The sequence below is a fragment of the Rhinatrema bivittatum genome, chromosome 2 (genome assembly GCF_901001135.1).
Source record: "Rhinatrema bivittatum chromosome 2, aRhiBiv1.1, whole genome shotgun sequence".
In the NCBI taxonomy this organism is placed as follows: Eukaryota; Metazoa; Chordata; class Amphibia; order Gymnophiona; family Rhinatrematidae; genus Rhinatrema; species Rhinatrema bivittatum.
The window spans coordinates 221,249,629-221,273,020 of NC_042616.1; the positions used below are offsets into that span (position 1 = coordinate 221,249,629).

General features: G+C 44.0%; 1 protein-coding gene across 1 annotated transcript in view; it reads right to left on the reverse strand.

Moving 5' to 3' along the window:
- The window catches only part of CPVL (carboxypeptidase vitellogenic like), a gene marked incomplete at its 5' end in the record, with an annotated part of 147,095 nt that overhangs the window by 50,906 nt on the left and 72,797 nt on the right, over positions 1 to 23,392 (reverse strand). The window contains 1 exon segment of the mRNA XM_029587066.1: positions 15,209 to 15,391. Coding sequence (XP_029442926.1) covers positions 15,209 to 15,391 — 183 coding nt within the window.

Consider the following 23,392-nt stretch of genomic DNA (forward strand, 5'->3'; position numbering starts at 1 on the left):
ACAATAATGAATTTGAGGGATGGGGGAAGGCCCCTGCTGCGATTCCCCGGGGGAAGAGCGGTTTCAAGAGAAACCTAATACTAATAACAGAAAACTAAACACTTGCATGTGTTCCCCCACGCACAGGAAAGGATTTCTGGGTTGTCTGCCAAGGTCTTTTTTACATTTCCAAAAGCGGTTCCAAAGACACCTCTCCAACCCTGCATCCCCCAAGTGCACTGCAAGCTGCACATGAAAAGAAACCGGGAGAGCCGAACTGCTCCGGGGTGGAAACACTTCAAGAAAACGTTTCGCCTCACTCCTCCTTTTGTTTAAAGAGTGTATAACTGCAGTAACGAGTTACTTTTGTCACAGGCTGGGATGGTTTTGCCCTAGAAAACACAGAAGTCCTGCAGTGGCCCAAGAAATATTTTCACAGCTCCAGTCAGGGCAGACTTGCACCAGTACTTGGTATCCAAATGACCAAACAGCAGTTGTGAAAATCTTAAGTAATGGATATTCCTAACACTGTTGTACGGTAAACGACTTGCCATGCAGATCAAGTTACCTCAGCAATGGGCTGTAACCTTTAACAGTGCACTCTGGCACTCTGCGTTGCCAGATTCCTTTCTTTTGTTTTCTTATAGCCCTTTAGCTCTGTATTAGCCACTTTCCGGCAAGGCTGCCAAAAAGTAAAACCTTCCCTAACCTGACTCTGGAGAGCCTTTGCTGCTGGGGAACCAGGGGAAGGGAAAAAGATGAATGACAAAATTCCAACAGGTCAGAGAAAAGGAATTGTCTTGCTGGCGGTTTGTATACCTGCAGTGAGCCAGCTCTATCTACTACCACTATCTATCTATCTACTACTACTACTACGGTAGATATGACCTGAGACCCAGTGCAACAACATGCCTCTTTCTCTCCTGCCTCCCCTGCAGCTCTCGCCTCTTTACCTCACCTATATCCCCATCCCCCTACTCCTTCAATGTCCCACCTCTCTCCCTAGCCCCACTCCTTCTTGCTCTCTCCCCATCTTCCTCTTCCCCCTCTTTAGCACCCTACATCTGTTTCCTATTTCCCCCTGCTCCCTCTTCAGCATTCTATATCCCTCCCCCATCTCCGCTCCCTCTTGCTCTCACTACTTGTCCAATCCCTCCTCCTGTCCCTATAGCCTTCCTCCTCTTGTCTCCCTGCCCCCAGCTCCCACTCCTTTCTTTTGCTCTCGTCTCCTTGCTCCCACTTCTCTTCCCGTTGCTTCCTCTCCCTCTACCCCCACCTCTACCCATCTCTCACAAGAAAAACAACAAAGGCTCAGCGGCCCCAACATAATACCAAATTAACATAATACCATATTATGTGGGCGCCACCAAGCCTTTGTTGTTTTTCATGAGGGGGGTGTCATCTGACAGAACAGCCCTCACTCCCCACAAGGACAATATCTGGGGCTCAACTTAACCTAAGAGGAAATGCATCTATAAGTGCTTCAGTGTTGCAATGCATGCAGAGTCTGGCTTCTTAATTTTGTATTTGTTGAGGGTCATTTTGCATGTGTGAGTGTGACTAAGGTGAAGTATTCTACTAGCATGTAGTTTCTGTGTAAGGATTTGTAGCAGTCTTGTTCATTGTGCTTTCCCAACAGGAGGTGTATTTGTGTTCTAGGGCCAAGTGTAATATATGCGGTGCTGCCTAATCATAGGTAGAATTGTTGCTTTTGGAGTCTTATGAGTTTGTTCTGCTGTAGTATGGCAGGTTTGCTACATATGTACTGACTAAGTGATTTTTTTTCCCCCAGGATTTAGTATTATTTCATAGTGTGCCTGATAGTGGAAGAAATTTGTGTTTCTTAGATGACACCAGAATTTTTTTGGATGGTAGGGGAAAATATCCTGCTCTGCCCCCATTGTTAGAGGTCTGTGTTTATGTTTTGGGACAGATTTGTGATTACAAAGTATATATTCACAGATCTGGAGGTACAGGATTTATATAGGGTTTGTCTTGAACAAACAATGACAAGAATGAACCTCTCTTAAATCAGGGTACAATATAAGAACATAAGAACATGCCATACTGGGTCAGACCAAGGGTCCATCAAGCCCAGCATCCTGTTTCCAACAGTGGCCAATCGAGGCCATAAGTACCTGGCAAGTTCCCAAAAACTAAGTCTATTCCACGTTACCGTTGCTAGTAATAGCAGTGGCTATTCTCTGTCAACTTAATTAATAGCAGGTAATGGACTTCTCCTCCAAGAACTTATCCAATCCTTTTTTAAACACAGCTATACTAACTGCACGAACCACATCCTCTGGCAACAAATTCCAGAGTTTAATTGTGTGTTGAGTGAAAAAGAACTTTCTCCGATTAGTTTTAAATGTGCCACATGCTAACTTCATGGAGTGCCCCCTAGTCTTTCTATTATCCGAAAGAGTAAATAACTGATTCACATTAACCCATTCTCAACCTCTCATGATTTTAAACACCTCTATCATATCCCCCCTCAGTCGTCTCTTCTCCAAACTGAAAAGTCCTAACCTCTTCAGCCTTTCCTCATAGGGGAGCTGTTCCATCCCCTTTATCATTTTGGTTGCCCTTCTCTGTACCTTCTCCATCGCAACTATATCTTTTTTGAGATGCTGCGACCAGAACTGTATGTTGTATATGATCTCAATGTAACATCCGCAGGAATGCTGGATCTTTGGTACTGTGTTACGGTTGGTGCAGCCTAGTGAGCAAGCCCACTAGACCCACCACGGAAGCTGCCGGAGAAGCCCTGTGGCAGGACCATCTGGAGCCCTTGGGTTCTGGCAGTCAGCAGGTCTTGGGTGGGTCCCTAGGACAATCCAGAGATGAGAGTCCAAGTTCAGGTAAGAGATAGGGCAGGTGGCTAAGAGCAGAGTCAAATAACGATCCACAGATCGGGGCAGGCAGCAGACAGCAAAGACTAAGAACAGGCCAAAGGTTGGGACAGACAGCAGGCTGAGCAAAATCAGGTCCAAAGCAGAGGGTCAGTTCCAGGCAACAATCACAGACGGTCAGAGTCCAAGTCAGGCACTAGCTGGTTGCAAAGGAATTCCTTATATACTGTGGAGGATGTGATGTCATCAGCCAATGCCACAGGAAGGCCTGGCTAGGGGATCTATAAAGGGGGTCCAGAGTTATAGGAAGTTCTATTCTAGGTCCTAGGAATAGCATGCTGTCGGAAGATATGCTGGAGTTGCTTCAGATCAGAGGTGAAAGGCGTAACACTCAATCTTTGAAATTTACTGCTAGTGCTCTTCTTAGTACTTGCATTGTGACAAACTGCTTCTTTCTGAACCTCGTTAAGCTGTTGTATATACAGGCAACATATCAAAGTGAGCCTGGAAGTGTTGGATTTAGATTTCGTGGACCCTTGAGCCGGCTCGGATAGGTGATGGCGCACTGTGTGAGGACCCACAGTGGAGGTCGAAGCCGGGAGGCGGTACGGGGCAGGAGACCAGTTGAATCTTCACCAATGGAAGCCGAGGTCCCCCCGGGAGGAGCCCTTGAGGACCCAGGCCACTTGGACTTATGTGCGGTCTTCTGTGGGTGAGTCTTGAAGAGGAATCCAGGGATCCTGAGGAGTACCGAAGCTGAAGCCAGGAGGTCAACTGGAACTTCACCACTGGAAGCCCGAGGTCCCCCCAGGAGGAGCCCGTGAGGACCCGAGCCGCTTGGACTTAGGCGAGGCCTCCTGGACGTAGTGGAATAGGACACTGAGAGCAAGTTGAAGTCACAGACCAGGAACAGAAGCTGAAGTCAGAAGCCAGGGATGAAGCTGAAGACAGATGCCAGGAATGAAGCTGAAGTCAGAAGTCAGAGGACGAGCCGAAGTCAGAAACCAGTGGACAAGCTGAAGTCAGAAGCCAGTGGATGAGCCGAAGTGAGAAGCTAGTGGACAAGCTGAAGTCAGAAGCCGAAGTCAAGACCCAGGAACAGCAACTAGCAACCTCTGGAACAGAGAAACCTCGTTGCAAGGCGAGGAACAGGACTAGCTGCAGGGCTTAAATCCCTGCCGGCGTCTGACGTCCTTCGGGGGTGGAGCAGCAGGTTCCCGTGCTGGTCCCTTTAAAAGCTGTGCCCCAGCGCGCACGCACGCGCCTAGAGGGGCGGAGCCAGAGGATGTCAGCGGCATCTCCCTCACGGAGGGAGCGCCGTGAAGAGAAGCCAGCCAGTCCCAAGAAGGCCTCACGGATGCCGCGAGGCAACCCGCGGTAAGTGGGGAGCCGGCCTGCGGGGGTTCGTGGGTTGGAGGCGCAACAGTACCCTCCCTTCTATGCCCCATTCCTGGGGGTTTCAGCTTAGCAAGGTGGCATAGATGAAACTGGTGGAGAAGAGACTTATCCAAAATATTGGAGGCAGGCTCCCAAGTATTCTCTTCAGGGCCATAGTCTTCCCAAGAAAGAAGGCATTCCCAATGTCTATGATAAAATCGCACATCCAACACCTCTTTCACTTGATAGATGGTGTCTTCCTGAGCCACAGGGCTGGTGTGTTCAGGGGACTTATTGTGGAAGGCTGACAAGACCAAAGGCTTGAGCAGGGATACGTGGAAGACGTTATGAATCGTTAGCGTGGATGGAAGACGGAGGCGGTAGGAGACGGCGCCCACCAATTCCGATCCTGCAAACAGACCAATGTACCTTGGAGCTAGGCGCATAGAAGGAACCCACAGGCAAAGGTGTCTGGTACTTAGCCATACCTTGTCCCCTGGGAGAAATGCAGGAGCTGGGAGTCGTAGACGATCAGCGTATCTCTTCGCAGTGGCTGCCGTGCATTGTATTTCTTTCGAGTGGAACCCCAAAGATTCTGTAACTGTTGGGCAGTGAGTTGTACGGCCGGCGATGGCACCGCCAAAGGCAGGGGCAAAGGAGGTCTGAGTCGTCTCCCATAGACGATCTGGAAGGGAGACATGTTGGTGGCAGAATGCCCAACTCAGGCCGAGTTTCGCAGCTCAACAACCACTGCCTCAGGGGCTTAGATAATCATGATTCTTGAATGTGTTAAAATGGTGTAGAATCATTAAGGAATAACCCATGCTATAATTATACAATGTTGGGTTCCATATTAGGTGCTACAACCCAAGAAAGAGATCTAGGTGTCATAGTGGATAACACATTGAAATCGTCGGTGCAGTGTGCTGCGGCAGTCAAAAAAGCAAACAGAATGTTGGGAATTATTAGAAAAGGAATGATGAATAAAACGGAAAATGTCATAATGCCTCTGTATCGCTCCATGGTGAGACCGCACCTTGAATACTGTGTACAATTCTGGTCGCCGCATCTCAAAAAAGATATAATTGCGATGGAGAAGGTACAGAGAAGGGCTACCAAAATGATAAGGGGAATGGAACAACTCCCCTATGAGGAAAGACTAAAGAGGTTAGGACTTTTCAGCTTGGAGAAGAGACGACTGAGGGGGGATATGATAGAGGTGTTTAAAATCATGAGAGGTCTAGAACGGGTAGATGTGAATCGGTTATTTACTCTTTCGGATAGTAGAAAGACTAGGGGGCACTCCATGAAGTTAGCATGGGGCACATTTAAAACTAATCGGAGAAAGTTCTTTTTCACTCAACGCACAATTAAACTCTGGAATTTGTTGCTAGAGAATGTGGTTCGTGCAGTTAGTATAGCTGTGTTTAAAAAAGGATTGGATAAGTTCTTGGAGGAGAAGTCCATTACCTGCTATTAAGTTCACTTAGAGAATAGCCACTGCCATTAGCAATGGTTACATGGAATAGACTTAGTTTTTGGGTACTTGCCAGGTTCTTATGGCCTGGATTGGCCACTGTTGAAAACAGGATGCTGGGCTTGATGGACCCTTGGTCTGACCCAGTATGGCATTTTCTTATGTTCTTATGTTCTTAACAGATTACTGTGAATCAGCAGTGCAATGCAACTTGCAGCGCACAGTCCGGTGATCAGTCTCTACTCGTAGTGTGATACTACGAGTAGAGACTGATCACCGAGTAGAATCATGATTATCTAAGCCCCTGAGGCAGTGGCTGTTGAGCTGCGAAACTTGACCTGAGTTGGGCATTTTTAAAGAAAACGTCTCTACTTTAATAAATATTTGAAAAAGATCAAAGCATCTATTCTTCTTTGTTATCCTAACGCAGGCCCATCCACCTCCCCTGGGCACATGATGCAGTAGGCTAATGAGCTGCTGTGTTAAAAATGAGGCACTAGGGGAAATTGTGTGTCCCTAGTGCCTCCTCGGCATCGAGAGCCCAGGAGAAGTGGCTGTGTGTGGATTAGGAAAATGGACGCCCAATTTGCCATGATATTAAGTTGGAGGAACCACATAAAAGCAATATTTATTTTCTGCTTTTCTTTTAAACTTTTGGGACTCCTCAAGACTTAATGCCAGCTCCAGGGCTGCCATTAATTTTTGAGTGTTAAAATGTGCGCATCGGGCGCACATTTATTTTTTACATAAGGGTTACTAACTAATAGTGTCATCAATATGGCATTTACATGTGATGAGCATTGTTAGCTACGCACTGGTTTGGACGCGCGTTTTGGATGTGCTGATCCCCTTATTGCATAAAGGGTTATGGACGCGTGACCAAAATGCGCATCCAACCGTGGGTTAACCTGTGCACTAGCCTGAGTGCACGGTATCGCATCGGCCTGCAAGTGGGCTCTAAGCTTTGATCTTTATCATGGACTTAGGATCAGTAAGAAAGGAAAGTGTTGTCACTGTTGTGGTATATATTTTCTTTTTATTATTCTGGGTTCTTTGCCTCCCTAGCCTTACCTCTTGGCACCAATCCAATAGTGCAGTGAGTAGTTGAAGGACTGTAAGTGACCATGGGCCATGTACACACCTGTGGCCCTGGAAGTCCCGCTTCCCCCCGGGAGGAATCCAGGCATCACAGTGCCTTGATTGCTGCCAACCAGCCATTTGGGGGTCCTGCTACATTAGCTAGGAGGATAAAGACCCCAAGGTCTAAGGGAACACCATCCTGCCTGGGGAAGCTCACAGTCAGAAAGGGCAAAGGTGATAAATATGAAACTGTCAGCTGCTGTGGGTCTGAAGGAGAAAGGGGATCCTGTTGAGGGGATGAAAAGACAGCTTTGTCCAAAGACCTTTGAAATAGGCAAGTGAAAGAACTGTGAGCAATCTGAAGTACCCAGGGCCGGTGAAAGGACTAAGCAGCCGCCTTGAGCACCAACAGTCGGGGAGCAGCAACAGTATGGTCTCGCCTTCTCGCCCACACGGCCCGGAAGAGAAGGCGCCAGGGAGTGGGACAGTGCGGGTGGGATGAAGAGGCAGGAAGAAGAACAGAGCAACCCCAGCACAAGCAGAGGCAATATTGGCCCCAGGCCTACGTTCGCAACAGTGAAAAGGAGGAAGAGAAAAAGGAGCAGCAGCGCGACTGAGACTGGTACAAACAGTACCAGCCGAGCAGCCATCAGAAGGATGTGAAGCACGCGGCCCCGCCCACTCCGGAAGTAACATCGGCATGGTCCCTGCTCAGCAGGAGGAGCAAGAGGCAGAGAAGCATTAGCAGGCCTGAAGAAAGGAAGAATATCCTAGGCTGCAGCGGCTGAAGGAGGAGGCTGTTGGCCTTGTGCTTCTCGGAGAGGGGCAGTGAGTGAGAGATCGCATGTCTGCGTGTATGTATAAGAGAAAGGGCATATCTGTGTGTGTGTGTATGAGAGAAAGAGGGCATATCTGGTGCGTCTATGAGAGAGAAAGCATGTCTGTGTGTTTATGTATGAGAGAGAAAACATGTCTGTGTGTTCATGTATGAGAAAGAGCATGACTATGGGGGTTATTTTCTAAAGCTATCGCATGCGTGCGATAGCTAGCTCGGGGGGAATCAGCACCGGAAGAGGAGGAGACGGGGCAGCACCGGGGTTGACGCCGCGAAGACTGCACCGACAGCGAAAGCAGTCGGTGCAGTTGCAGACTGCAGTTGCAGACTGCAACTGACAGCGACAGCTTTATCGCTGTCAGTTTTGCACCGAATAACTATACCTTTTATGGGGATTCACTATGCCTTGCGGCATTAGTGAATCCAGCCCTATATTTGTATGTATGAGAGAAAGAGGGCATGTCTGTATGGATGCATGAGAGAGAGAGAGGGCATGTCTGTGTGTGTGCACGTATGAGAAAGAGAGAGAGAGGGCATGTCTATGTATGTGCTGTGCATGTATGAGAGAGAGAGGGCATGTCTGTGTGTGTGTGCTGTGCATGTATGAGAGAGAGAGGGCATGTCTCTGTGTGTGTGCTGTGCATGTATGAGAGAGAGAGGGGGGGCATGTCTGTGCGTGTATGTATGAGAGAGAGGGCATGGCTGTGTGTGTGAGTGAGCAAGCATGTGTGTATATAGGAGAGAGAGATAGGAGAAAGTTTGTGAGAAATAACCCCTGTCCTCTCCACCTGCTAATCTATGACAATTTCAGGGCATCTAGAAATCAAAAGATTCCAGGTATGGACAGCAGGGGATTTTTTAAATCATTATTTTTAATTATTGGGTGCTCTATGATGTGTCTGCTAATTTTAAATAGTGTTATGGTCGTGGACCCTTGGGCTGGCTGAAACTGCAGATGAAGCACTGTGGGGACCCACAGTGAGCTTCACAGCCGGGAGGCGGCGCTGAAGAGAGACTCCGGAGAAGACTTCACCACTGGAAGTCCGAGGTCCCCCCAGGAGGAGCCTGTAGGGACCCAGACCTCTTGGACTTAGGCGGGACCCTATGCGACCAAGGATCCAGGAAGCGGCCGAAGAGATGGTCGATGAGGACGGCAGGACCCAGGAGGCTGGAAGAGTCTTCATCCTCGGAAGCCCGTGGCTCCCCTGGGAGGAGCCCGTGAGAGCCCAAGCCGCTGGGACTTAGGAGAATCCCCTGGGCCAGCAAGAACCGGATACCTGAAGAGGCGGAGAGAACAGAAGTCGGAGTCCAGGAACGCAGCAGGGTCAGAAGCCAGAAGTCAGAGATCCAAAGCCAAAGCCAGGGGCGGAAGCTGGAAACAGAGTCATTGGACGGAGCCGGGTCAGAAGCCAGAAGTCAGAAATCCAAACCAAAACCAGGGGCGGAAGCAAAGACGAAGTCAAGGGATGAAGCCGGGTCGGAAGCCAGAGGTAGAAGAGACGATCCAAGATCCAAAGCAGCAACTAGCAAGTCAGGGGACTGAGAGAACCTCGTTGCAAGGCAGGGATTTGACCAAGCTGCAGGGTTAAAATACCCTGCAGCGTCTGACGTCATCTGAAGGCCGTCCCCTTGATTTCCCGTGCTGGCCCCTTTAAGAGCCAAGCCCCTGCACGCACGCGCGCCTAGGGGGCGGGGCCCAGCGTGTCAGGTCGGCGGCGTGTCCCTCGTGAAGGGAGAGCCACGGTGGAAGCCATGTCAGGCCTGAACGGCCAAAGACGAGTTCCTGCGGCCCGGGCTGGCCCCGAGGTAGGTGGAGGGACCGGGGTATGGCCCGGGACCATAACAAATAGTTTATTTGTATTTGGAAAATGTGTATGACTTTTAAATTACAAGTTATTGTTCTATTCATCAACTGTTTTGAAATATTTATTTTTTTGATTAGTGTGGTTTTACTCTAGTGATAATGTATATTTCTTGATTTTACTGTTTGTTTTATGAGGAATGGTTATTTCTGGTTTTCCATTGTTGCACTGAATACAGTATCTGGCTTCTTGTGGTTTCCAGTTCAAATTTTGTCTACATGTTTCTATTTATAGTTTATAGTGTCTTTATTCTGTATTTGGTGAGGGTCTGTCTGTGTTCAGCATGTGTGATCAAGGTGAGATATTCTGTTAGCCTGTTGTTTCTGTGTAGGGATCAGTGTTGCTTTTTCAAAGATAGGGTTGTTACTATTTGAGTTTTGGCAATTAATTAGTGCTGTTTTGATTGAAAGGTTTACTATATTGAAATTGTAATACAGTTTATTTATGGCTTTCTGAGGGCCAAGCCTACACCCAATGAATATTGCGCATAAGGCCTAATAGCAATTCCAAGTGTACCTTTTACTTTTTTCTGCAATTTTCTGGTTGGCACCATAGCAGTGAATGTACATATAATATACATGTTATAAGTTATATTTTTACCTCAGAAGTCTGTACTTTGAATGTTCTTTATCATGTAAAATTATTATAAATGTGTGGGGAGGGGGTGACCTGGGACGGGGGTGGGTGGCAAGCTGCAAGTTTCTCCTAGAGCACCTAATGCCCTCGCACTTGCCCTGGAAGTACTTTGAATTAGATTAAGAGACAGCTAAAGTATCTTCTTTGTGCTTTTTTTCTCCTGGACTATTCTGTCATTTTTTACTACTTGACGGGCTGTTATTTTTTTGGACTTTTGTAAATAAATCCTTTTTTGTTTTGGAACAAACCCTCTTGGTCTGGGCTACTGATTTTTCTTCTTATGGTGTAAGAGCCTGAATCCTGGTTCCTGGGCTGCAGCCATCAAAGGTGACCCTGGATAAAGAGGAGGGGGCGTTACAGGTGTCTTTTCAAAATTGTGCATGCTGCGCAAACTTAAAGGACACATTTAAAAGCCCTATGCGCGGCAAATCTGGGAGATACGGGTGTGACTTGGACGCACGCAGGCCGCACGGATTTTAAGAGGCCCTCAGCCACGCGCGTATCTCCTGGTATGCGGATGAAAAGGGGTGGGACGGGGGTGGGGTCTGGGTAGGGCGTGGGCTGGGACTGCACCCATGAAGTCAGTTGTGCGCACTAGCGCGCCGGGATCGCACAACCGTGTAACTTGTTTCTGCTATGGACAGCATGTAAGTAGTTAAAAAAAAAAGGGTAGTCAGCGGGGTTTTAGGGGTCGGGGCTAGTAGGATAAAAGGGAGGCAAGTTAGGTAGGGGGTTTAGGAAAGCCGCTCCTTTACTGAGGCAAACTGGGAGGGAATTGGGAACTACAATCCTCCCCCCCCCCTTATGTGCTCAAGATGGGATTCGTGCGCACGTGCGTCAGTTTGAAAGTTACCATCCCAGCCTTTCCTAAAGCCTAATGATTTTAAGGCTGTCCAGCGGGCATTAGTTTTATCCAATCTGGATTATTGTAATTCACTCTATCTGGAGTTGCACTTACCACCTTAAAAGCAGTTTGGGCAGTATAAAATGCTGCGGGCCATGTTTTGACAAGCACTCATTTAAGAGATCATATAACACTAGTATTATATGTGACTTACATTGGCTGCCGTTCCAGTGGTAGATATGCTTTAAGATTCTCACACTTATCCATAAGCTGTTAAGCAGGGATGCCCCTATCTGTTTGAATACTGTGTTGACGACCTACAGGCCTCCTCGTTTTCTAAGACAATTTGGATGTAATATATTTAATGTATCTTCGACTTGCCTAGTTAGACTTTCTAGGGCCAATATTCAAAGCATGTTCAGCACTATTTAGCACGATAAGCGGGAATTATGCGGCTAAGAAGCAGCTGCTGAATATGTGCCAATGCTCAGCAGTCACCACTTAGCCACATAAGTTCCTTACATGGCTAAAAGTTACACACACAAAAAGTAGGCATGTATTGGGCAGCTGGGGGCAGAGTGAGCTAGGCGTATAACTTATACAGCTAACTGCCGATATTCAGAGTTAGCCGCATAAGTATACATGTAAGTTTAGACGCACTATAGAGCAGGTCTAAACATAGCCAGGTAGACTTATCTGGCTAAGTGCGCACGTATACTCGTATATTCAGCAGCTTCGCCATGCCACGGAATATACATCTTAGTCAGATAAGCTCTAAATTACTGACATCGTCAGCCTTGAATATTGATCCCTCTAAATCTGGAGCTAGGAAGTTCTCTGTGGTAGGTCTACTGCCGTGAAATTCCTTGACAGAGTCTTTGAGATCTATAACTTGTATGCAGACGTTTAGAAAGCGAATGAGGATTTTGGACAAATTATCAACTAATTGCTAGGTTATGGCTTAACTATGATGGTGCATGGAGAATAGTGCACTTTATGGGCCAGCGTGATTGGTTTCGTGAGTAGGCTTCTCTGCTGAGCAGGTAGTTGATTTTTGTCTCTGTTTTTATTCCAATGTGTTACATTAAGATAACAACAAAAATAAGTTATTTCATTATGTATGTGACTAATGTTACCCACCTAGGACTGTGGATAGCGCGGGATAGATATTTTTTAAATTTAAAAAAATCTTCAAAACGGACCTATGTGCATAAGCCCATATAGAATATTGGTGTAACTTATGAATCATATTTGCTGGCTAATTTATGTGCAGTGTTAACAAAATGACCACCTTAATGGGGAACCACTGTTGGTTCATTCCATCTTTTGCCGCCCTGCTGAGATTGCCAAAATTAATTAAATGTGAATGTCAATTAGTGTCATTCATCAAAACATGAATACATGTCTACTGGGAATTAAGTAAAGAACACCAATTCAGTTCACACAGCCACAGACTTTCTTCCTGTTGTTACTCACTTCAGCTGGTGACCTCGGGGTGAAAGGTTCTGCAGCCCTGTGCCCATTCCACTTAAGCTCCATCCATCTGACATGCTATTTAAGACTATTTGTATGTGCTTCCTACTTCTGATCTGACATAAAACAGATATGGTTTGTAGTTTTATGCATTATGTTATTGCTCAGCTGCAGCACCAAAATAAATGAAGCAAATCATCTAGAACAAGGTCTAATCTTAGGAGAACTGAGGAGCCCATTGTTTTAGGAAATAAATGTGAGAGCATTAAGAATCTTTGAAACATTTACACTCTAAACATGGGTTATTGGCCACAGGAATGAAAATTACATAGACATCAATATTCAAAAGGATTTGTCCAGCCAAGTTCAAGACTTAACTGGACAAATCTGTAGTTTAAATATTCCCCCAGTGTACAGATTATTTGTAACCAGAAAAGTCATTGTGTGGTTAAAACTTATAACGTCGCGACCGCTGATGCTTGGGGCGCTGCTCCGTTCGCTGTCGCAAAGTGGAATCGCAAATACAATACAGAACAATATGAGGCAAACGCTTTTTATGTGGTAATAATGGCCGCAGCTTTATTATATAATTAATAAAGATGTGCATTCGTTTTTGCCGACTTGGACAATTTCAAAGAAATTGTCCAATTCGGCATGGGTCGGAGAGCCCGAATCCTGAGATGGATTTCCCCCGAACTTCATGGAAAATTCACTGTTCGGGTTAGCGCGGGAGGGAGGGGCACATTTATTTAAAAAAAAAACCCAAACCCACCCCAACCTTTCAAATTTACTTAATTACAACCCCCCCAAAACTTCCTAAAGTCCCTGGTGGTGCAGCAGGGGTCCCAGGAATGATCTCCCGCTCTCGAGCCGTCGGCTGCCAGTAAACAAAATGGCGCCGGTGGCCCTTTGCCCTTACCATGTGACAGGGGCTACCGGTGCCATTGGTCGGCCCCTGTCACATGGTAGGAGCAATGGATGGCCGACCTGGAGAAGAATTTGGTGAATTGGTGGAGTAATTGATAAACTGGTAATGTCAATAATGTGTGCATGTTTTAAAATATACTTATGTGCTTAAATCTGGTTTTATGCGAGTTAAGTCCTACTTTATTTTTGCAAATAAAGTATATGCCATGTGTATTTTTAAAATTGGTAGGAAAAGTACACATATTCAATGCATTGAAATACTTGGCTCTCAATGCATTGCATGTATTCGCATGTAAGCATACATATGCACATATGTTGCAGGTTAGAGATTCACATGGGTTATAAATTATTACCATAGATCTATGCTCAGCCATATACACACATATATGCTACCACTTGGAGTTGTTTGAAAGCTATCCTCATATTTTTTAGACAGTGTTGTTTAACAGATACCATATTGTCAATGCTGATAATATTTGTGTTTCCAGATAAATGATGCATCAAAAGAATGAAATATAAACTGGCCACTTGGCGCAGAGCTTACATACGAAAGACTTGCGGTATATTCCCAGATCTGGCTTCTCATCAGCCTAGGGATACTACAGAGGTAGTGACCACAGTCTATGGGGGTAAGGGAACTTACCCAGTCAACCAACAGTGATATTTGGATGGGAGGCAAGGTACATGTATATTGGGTTTTGAAGTGGGTCCTGGGTCTATGGCCTCCTATCAAGGATGAGCAATGTGATGGATGATAATAGACGGAGGAGGGCAGGACCTAACTGGGCAAAACGTTTGGGTAGCCATAAGTGAGGGATCATGATACCTCAATTTCATATCCCTCTTCCTCCTGTCTTAAATAGCAGTGATTGGGATAGGTTTCTTCTGGGGAATGGACTAAATTAAGGTGTAAGATTGCACATGACAATATGAAAACTTGCAGGAGAGAGAGAGATAGAAAGAGAGAGAGTTCTCATATTAGTCATCTATTTAGTGGTGGTCTAGGGTTTGGGGGCCAATTTTACATTTACAGTGAGATGTACGAACACTACAGCACAGTACATATCAGTGAAGATTTGATGTGATTTGGAGTGAGGAAAGGTGCACACATCAAGCTAGGGCGAGAGTACATTGTAGAAATTTCATCTTTGTGTACCTTTCCTCATTCCAAATCACATCCAATCTTCACTGATCAAATCTTCTGTTCGTATGTTTGACTGTGCAGGTAAAATTGTCCCCCAAACCCTAGACCACCACCAAAACCTCACCTCGAGTTACTAGTTGACCCTCCTATAGTGGTATAAATAGATGACTAATATGAGAGCCTTATAAGGAGTCTCTCTGTTTTGATGAAACTAGGAGTTGGCTGGTAAACATTTTGCTATTGTATAACTATTTTCAAATGTAAGTGCTATAGTCACACAACATCCTAAAAATAAAACAATTTGAAGCTTTAAGTGAAATAAAGACAACCATGATGATACAAACACTTGTGTACTTAAATGATGCTATATTCCAGTCTAGCTAAAATAAAACAAACACAATAGGTTATGTTGTCAGGTCAAAGAACCACTTAACCATATTAAGTAAATAGCAATATCACTTTTCCAAGTGTCTATGGTGCACCCAGTCATCAAAATGAAAACAGCAAACTCCAGTTAAACACTAACATTCTCAGGCAAAACCTTTTCCAGGCTCTCCTACTTTTCATTAGAAGCAGACTTGCTCATCAAAGTGACCACACAATAGATCCTTTCTTCTTATATTCAGTGGAGGCAATAATCCTTACTCTGAGCTTCCTCTCAACATCTGGCCATCAGACTGCCACATACTCAGACCTCCATTGTGTCATTTCTAGTCTCTAACCTGTTAGAAGTCTCCAACTTGACGCACAAAGCCAGCGACCTCTATGTCACAGGGGTGGACTTTCCAATACAATCTCTCAGCCCTCTTGTATTCCTCCACTTTGGATAAAGGCACAGTAGGTAGGAAGCACTCTGTCAGGGAAGCTGCCATAATAACATTAAGTTGCCCACTATACAAAATAACCTAGAAGTGTGGGCTTGGGAGGCGAAGGAAACAGAACAATTGTCAGACACAACATAGAGCTGCAAGACACATGGAAGATCTAAGCTCTTTCAGTTAAAGACAAAACTAGATATAGATGTATAGGTCATTACACTGCCTTATTTTTTTTCTAAATATCAGAAAACATATGGCATAAGAAAGAGAGAGAATGCTCATGGAGCTAAAAGATAACCTGCTGTCAACAAGTAAATCTCATATCGCACTTGCAGTCAGATTATTTATATGATACAAATTATATTAGAAGACTAATTATGATGAGGTGAAAGGTTCACATAGCAGAGCGGTTACAGTAACGTAGACAGGAAAGCATGATTAGGAAACGGGAATCTTTTTTCTTAGTATGTTTATACTTTTATTTCAGACAAGGAAAATACTGAAACCGACAAAGTTTAAATCAATTTTAATATGAAAGCACACACAACAACTGCACAATACCTCCTCTAAGTGCTGTTCTGATCACTGCAGCTGCTGCACCCCTCAGTGTGGCACCAGTCTCTGCAGCTGTTGCACCTCTCAGTGTGGCCCCAGTCTCTGCAGCTGCTGCACCCCTCAGTGTGGCACCAGTCTCTGCAGCTGTTGCACCCCTCAGTGTGGCACCAGTTTCTGCAGCTGCTGCACCCCTCAGTGTGGCACCAGTCTCTGCAGCTGCTGTACCCCTTGCAGCAACAGTGATTTCTGCACTTACTGCACCACAGCTGCTACACCCCATGGTGAAGATCACTGCAGCTGCTACATCCCTCAGCACAAATCACCAATGTTTACAGTTGCTGCACCCCTGTGCGTGGATCACTGCTGCTGCTACACCCCTTGGCACGCCCTAAGGCTGCCCTTGCTTATACTAACTAGGGAGGTGCTATCGTTTCAAATGACCATAGACATAACATTGTCTATATCATTTCATGTCATTTTGTAAATGAAATGCTAGCCAAAAATAAAAAATGTTGTTTTGTTTTGTTTTTAGTGCGTGCTAAATTTAAATAGTACACAGTAATGCAAATAGTGTATAATGCAAATAGTGTATAATGAAATAGTGTGAAGTATTATCAAGTATTACAAGTTAGTGCTACAACCCAAGAAAGAGATCTAGGTGTCATAGTGGATAACACATTGAAATCGTCGGTTCAGTGTGCTGCGGCAGTCAAAAAAGCCAGCAGAATGTTGGGAATTATTAGAAAGGGAATGGTGAATAAAACGGAAAATGTCATAATGCCTCTGTATCGCTCCATGGTGAGACCACACCTTGAATACTGTGTACAATTCTGGTCGCCGAATCTCAGAAAAGATATAATTGCGATGGAGAAGTTACAGAGAAGGGCTACCAAAATGATTAGGGGAATGGAACCGCTCCCCTATGAGGAAAGACTAAAGAGATTAGGACTTTTCAGCTTAGAGAAGAGATGGCTGAGGGGGGATATGATAGAGGTGTTTAAAATTGTGAGAGGTTTAGAACGGGTAGATGTGAATTGGTTATTTACTCTTTCGGATAATAGAAAGACTAGGGGGCACTCCATGAAGTTAGCGTGTGGCACATTTAAAACTAATCGGAGAAAGTTCTTTTTCACTCAACGCACAATTAAACTCTGGAATTTGTTGCCAGAGGATGTGGTTAGTGCAGTTAGTATAGCTGTGTTTAAAAAAGGATTGGATAAGTTCTTGGAGGAGAAGTCCATTACCTGTTATTAATTGAGTTGACTTAGAAAATAGCCACTGCTATTACTAGCAACGGTAACATGGAATAGACTTAGTTTTTGGGTACTTGCCAGGTTCTTATGGCCTGGATTGGCCACCGTTGGAAACAGGATGCTGGGATTGATGGACCCTTGGGCTGACCCAGTATGGCATGTACTTATGTTCTTATGTAGTGCACACTATTTGCCTTAGTGTGCGTTATTTCAATTTAGTGAACACTAAAAACAAAGCAAAAATAGAAAAATGAAAAATTTTACAAAACGAAACAAAAAATGAAAATAAACTAAAAACAACACAAAAATAAAATAAAAATTATTACCAGATACACATCTACTAGTAACAAACACCCCAATCAATGAGTCTACTGTATGAGTCTTTGAGACAACAGTAGATGTTCCATTTTGTTTTGTCACAACCAGATGTTATAACAAAATTAGAAAAAGATTAAAAAAATTCAAGAATAGCATTATAGTATCCTGCCTAGAGCAGTAGTTACAACCTATTTTATTATGTGTGCAAATTTGTAACCCACCTAGAATGAGCAAAAGTGCGGCTTGTAAATGTTTTAAATAAAATAAATAATAAGCCCTAACAGCAATTGTATGGTTGCATAGGGCTTCCAAGAAGGTACTGGGATAACCTACATGAAGTACCATGGTTAAAAACCAAGATTCAATGCATAGAAATATAAGGCTGAATTTTAAAAGCCCAGTGCCAAAATGGGCGGATGCGAGCATGGATGGGATGCGCGCGCCACAGGGATTTTAAAACGCCTGCAGCCACGCGCGTATCTGATGATATGCACAAAAGAGAGGATTTGTGAAAAAGGGGGCGGACTGGAGGTCCGGTCTGGGCAGGGCATGGACGGGCCGGGAAGAAGCACGCACCAGGAGACAACCGGCCTGCGCAAGTTGCTGCTGCTCTGGACAGCAGCTAAGTTTCAAAACAAAAATATGTAGGATAGTTAGTGGGGTTTTAGGGATCCAGGTTAGTAGGGCAAAAGGGAAGCACGTTAGGTAGGGGGGAATAGGGCCTATCGCGTCGCCGCACCCCTTCCATGTGCAATTCGGCACTCACGCACACATGCACGCGCCAATATAAAATTGTGCGCAGATACGCACGTGGGTAGCAGATTTTATAACATTTGCACATTGACGCGCACATGTTATAAAACTGTCAAGTCCATGTGCGCGCGCTGGGAATGGCGTGCAAAAGGACACCTTAATGGTTTACAAATGAAAACAAAACCAAAAAAAACCCAACAGTATAAGGTGATACCTTTTTATTGGGCTAACAATACATTTCTTGACTAGCTTTCGAAGCCGATACGCTCTTCCTTAAGTCAGAACAGAATGAGCAAAAGATGACATTTTACCAGAAATATAAGTGAATCATAAAAGACCTTCCAGTGATAGGGTACAGGCAGGGGTGTGGAGTCCCTTTGACTTAAAAGAGAAAGCTAGGTTCATCTTCAGTATCCACCCACCCCAAGCACATTCTTTGATTTATAGACTTTTATCCCTATTAAGAGGACAGGAGAGAAAATTTTCACAAGAGTCACTCAGGGATTTAGATAAATCAAGGGGGTAACCAAGCCCTTATCAACAGATTAATTGTTGTCCCTTTGCGAACGATTGCCAAACTAACATAAAATATACCAAATTAAATGTAAAGGACTTTATATTAAATTAAGCAACCCTTAGCAACCTTAACTAACAAACTCAACAGTATTAAGATGCAGACAGCAGTTCAGAAACGAGATGGGGACTGTCCAGTCTTTTGCACCTAGTGCTACATGCATGATTGTCTACCATTTGGTGACAGGTTGTGCGTGCGATGCAGAGAGCTCCTGTATCTCAGAGAATGATCTCTGAAGACTAGAGTGGTAGGCCTGGAGGAGCTGTGCTACCTTGGAGGAGCACAATTGCCAGGAAAGAAAGCATCCCCTTTGGTGTGGTAGAAAATGACTCTGTAGCTAGGACCTACCCACCAGGTGATGCACTATCCTCTTATACCAAGGATGTATCTTCAGGGGCATGTGCCCAGCTGAGAAAGGTTACGATAACCTTTGTAGCTGGCAATTCGATCATTAGCAATATAGATAGCTGGATGGCTGGTGGGCATGAGGATCATTTGGTAATTTGCTTGCTTGGTGCAAAAGTGGTGGACTCGTATGTCTCCTAGAAAGGATTTTAGACAGTACTGGGAGAAGCCAACCGTCATGGAACATGTGAGGTAACAAGGACATAGGAAGGTATGGGATGGCAGATCTGGAAGTCACATTTAGGCTTTTAGAAAGCTGAAATCCAGAACCTCCAGGAAAGCATTCACAAAAATGCTCCCCATTCCACATATAGAAGCAGGGAGAGCTCCAGAGTCTCAATGTATGGATGAGGTGATGGTGCAGGGAAGAAGGCTGTAGATTTGTTAGGAGCTGAGCAATACTTGGGGGAAGGGGGAGCCTATTCTGAAAGGATGGGTTCCACCTTAAGCAGGATGGAACCAGACTGCTGGCCGCTAACATGCAAATAAGAGATCAGCTTTTAAACTAGATCATGGGAGAACGCCAACAGTCTCTCAGGAATGCATGGTTGGAAGTGAGGTTTCTTCAAAGGATATTGGCATAGTGGGGAAGTTAGAATAATATCCCAATTGAAAGGTTCTGCTAGAGGCAGAAGTGGCCCAGGTGCACAGACAGAGATAAATGATTTAAAACTACCCATTACAACTGCTAGGCTGGCTGTGATTACAATTACAAATCATACTTTGAATTGTCTGTATGTAAATGTAAGAAGTCTAAAAAATAAGATTGAAAAATTAGTTTGATCCTCTGTGTAATTTGGTACATTTGAGCATCTGGTTTGAATAAACATGTTTTTTTGTTGGGGGTTTTTTTTTTTTTTTTAAATAAAAAGAATACATGGCACTGAAAAGATGTAGACATAACCTGGTGGAAAGATGATAACCACCAATGGGACACTGTGATACCAGGAAATAAAGTATATTGAAATGATAGGCTAGGTCAAACTGGTGAAGGGGTGGGAGTGTGATGCCATATGTTAAGGATAGTATAAAGTCAAACAGAGTAAAAGTCTTGCAGGAAACAAAATGCACAGTAGAATCTCTATGGCTAGACATTCCCAGTGTGGTGGGGAAGAGTATAGTGGTGAGAGCATCTACTGTCCACCTGGCCAGGATGAAGAGACAGAAATTAGGAAATCTAAATTAAGCAACAAGATAATAATGGGCGATTTCAATTACCCCAATATTGATTGGGTAAATGTGTCATCAGCACATGCAAGGGATGTAGTGTTTCTAGATGCTATAAATGAGTGCTTAATGGAAAAGCTAGTCCTGGAACCAGTGAGTAGGAGATAATTCTCTGGATCAAATACTTACTGAGATGCAGGATCTGGTGCGAGAGGTAACGGTGATGGGACCACTTGGCAATAGTGATCATAACATTCTGAGATTTAACATAACCACTGAAGGGAGAAAATTAAGGAAAACGTCTGTAGTAGCATTTAACTTTAAACAAGGAGACTATCCTAAACTGAGGAAATTAGAAAAAAAAATAAAAGAAGCATTTGCAAAGGTTAACAATTTTCACGAGGCATGGATGCTGTTTGAAATACCGACTAGATGTATTCCAAGCTTTAGAAAAGGTAGAAAGAAGACCAAATGAATGCCAGCGTGGTTAAATGGTGAGGTGAATGGCTATTAAAGCCAAAATGACATTTTCTAAAAACTGGAACATGGAACCAAATAAAATAGGAAAGTGCAGAAGCACTGGCAAGTTAGACATAAAGCATTAATGACACAGGCCAAAAGAGAATTTGAAAAGAAACTCGACAGAGAGGCAAACACACAAAATAAAAACTTTTTCAAGTATATTCGATGCAAGAAGCCAGTGAGGGAGTTGGTTGGACCACTAAATGACTGAGAGGTAAAGCGGTGCTAAGAGAGTCAAGACCATAGCAGAAAAACTAAATTATTTGCTTTTATTTTTACTGAGGAGAGTATCAGGGAGATCAGGAAGCATTTTTTAAAGATGATGATTCAGAGGAACTGAAACAAATCACAGTGAACTGGGAAGATGTAATAGAGCAAATAGACAAACTAAAAAGTACAAACTAAAAGATATTACACTCCCCCCCCTCCCGAGTTCAGAAAGAACTAAAAAATGAAATTGCAGACTTCTTATTAGTAATCTCTAAGTTCTCAATCAAATCAGCTACAGTACCTGAAGATTGGAGAGTAGCCAACAACACCCATTTTAAAAAGGGTTCCTTAGATCATCAGTGCCAGGCAAAATGATAGAAACTAATCTGAACAAAAGTACTGGTCATCTGGATAGACGCAGATTAACAGAGCAGAGCCAGCAATGATTTAGCAAAGGAATGTCGATTCTTACAAATCTGTTAGATTTTTTTTGATGGGGTTAATAAATATGTTGACAAGGGTGAGTCAGTTGATATAGTGTATCTGGAATTTAAAAAGCATTTGACTAAGTCTCTCATTAGAGACTTAATAGGAAATTAAAAAGACATGAGGCAATGTATTATTGTGGATTGATAACTAACTAAAAGATCAGAAACAGAGAGTATGACTGCATGGTCCTTTCTCTCAGTGGAGAAAAATAAAACAGTGGAGTGCCCCAGGGATCTGTACTCGGAACGGTGCTTTTTAATATATTCATAAATGATCTGGAAATGGAAGTGATGAGTAAGGTGATCAAATTTGCAGATGACAAATGTATTCAAAGTAGCTAAATAACAAGCCAATTGTGAGGAATTGCAAGAGGACCTTGTGAGATTTGGGGATTTGGCATCTAAATGGCAGATGAAATTTAATATGGACAAATGCAAAGCTTGGCAGCCTGCTGCTTTAACTACCAGATTACTCCTCCACTCCAATCTAAAAAAGTAGCTGCACACTGCTGGGTTCTGTATTAGAGTCTCTACCCAGAAAACGGATCTTGAAGCCACTGTGGACAATACTTTGAAATTTTGGAAATGTTAGAGGAATGGAAAATAAAAATGGAAGATAACTTAATGAATCTGTATCAATCCATGGTGCAACCTCATCTTGAGGACTATGTTGCAATTATGGTTGCATTTCAAAAAAGATATAGTAGAACTAGAAAAGGTGCAGAGAAGGGTGACCAAAATGATAAAAGGGATGGAAAGGTTCACCTAAGAGGAAAGGCTAAACTGGTTAGGGATCTTCATCTTGGAGAAGAGACAGCTGAGATGTGATATGATAGCGGTCTCTAAAATCATGAGTGGGGTGGAACAGGTAAATAGGAACGTCCAATAGTATTAGAACTAGGGGGCACTATGAAGCTAATAAGTAGAAAATTTAAAACAAATCAAAGAGAAAATATTTTTCCCTCAGCATATAATTAAACTGTGGAGTTTGTTGCCAGAGGATATAGTGAAAGCAGTTAGCATAACTGGGTTTAAAAAGTGTTTAGACAAGTTCTTGGAAGAAAAATGTGTAAATCACTTTGTCTCACCCAAATTTACACTTTAGTAATAGTGTTGTCCCTTACTAGTATGGCAGTAGTGGCCTCTGTAGGCCTGGTTGCCAGTAACGATGGCAGAGTTGGAAGGCGCGTGTAGGGAGGCTTTGCATTACAGCAACGGGAGGACGGGGAAGCTGTGAGTGCCTTTCCAAGCAGAAGGTGCTGGAAGTCAGTGCCTCTCTTACAGAGGGTGCTATTGGGACTTTCTCTCCACAGGAAAAAGATCTAGAGGTGTTGACCCTCTCTCACATATAGAAGGGTACTCTGGAGAAGAGGTTTCCTGTCTGTGGAAGGTGGCTGGGGCCCAAGGTAAGAACATAAGAAATGCCATACTGAGTCAGACCAAGGATCCATCAAGCCCAGTATCCTTCCAACAGTGGCCAATCCAAGTCACAAATACCTGGCAAGTACCCAAACATTAGAAACATCACAAGCTACTATTGCCTATTAATTACCATCATAGCAGTTTATGGATTTATCCTCTAGGAACTTATCCAAACCTTTTTTAAACCCAGTTACACTAATTGCTGTAACCACATCCTCCGGCAATGAATTCCAGAGCTTAACTATGCGCTGAGTGAAAAAGAATTTTCTTCGATTTGTTTTAAATGAGCTACTTGCTAACTTCATGGAGTGTCCCCTGGTCCTTCTATTGTCTGAGAGAGTAAATAACTATCTCAGACAGGGTTCTCAGAAGATATCTTGGGGTAAGTGAGTGAATTCCTGAAAAGTGATGCTGTGGGTGC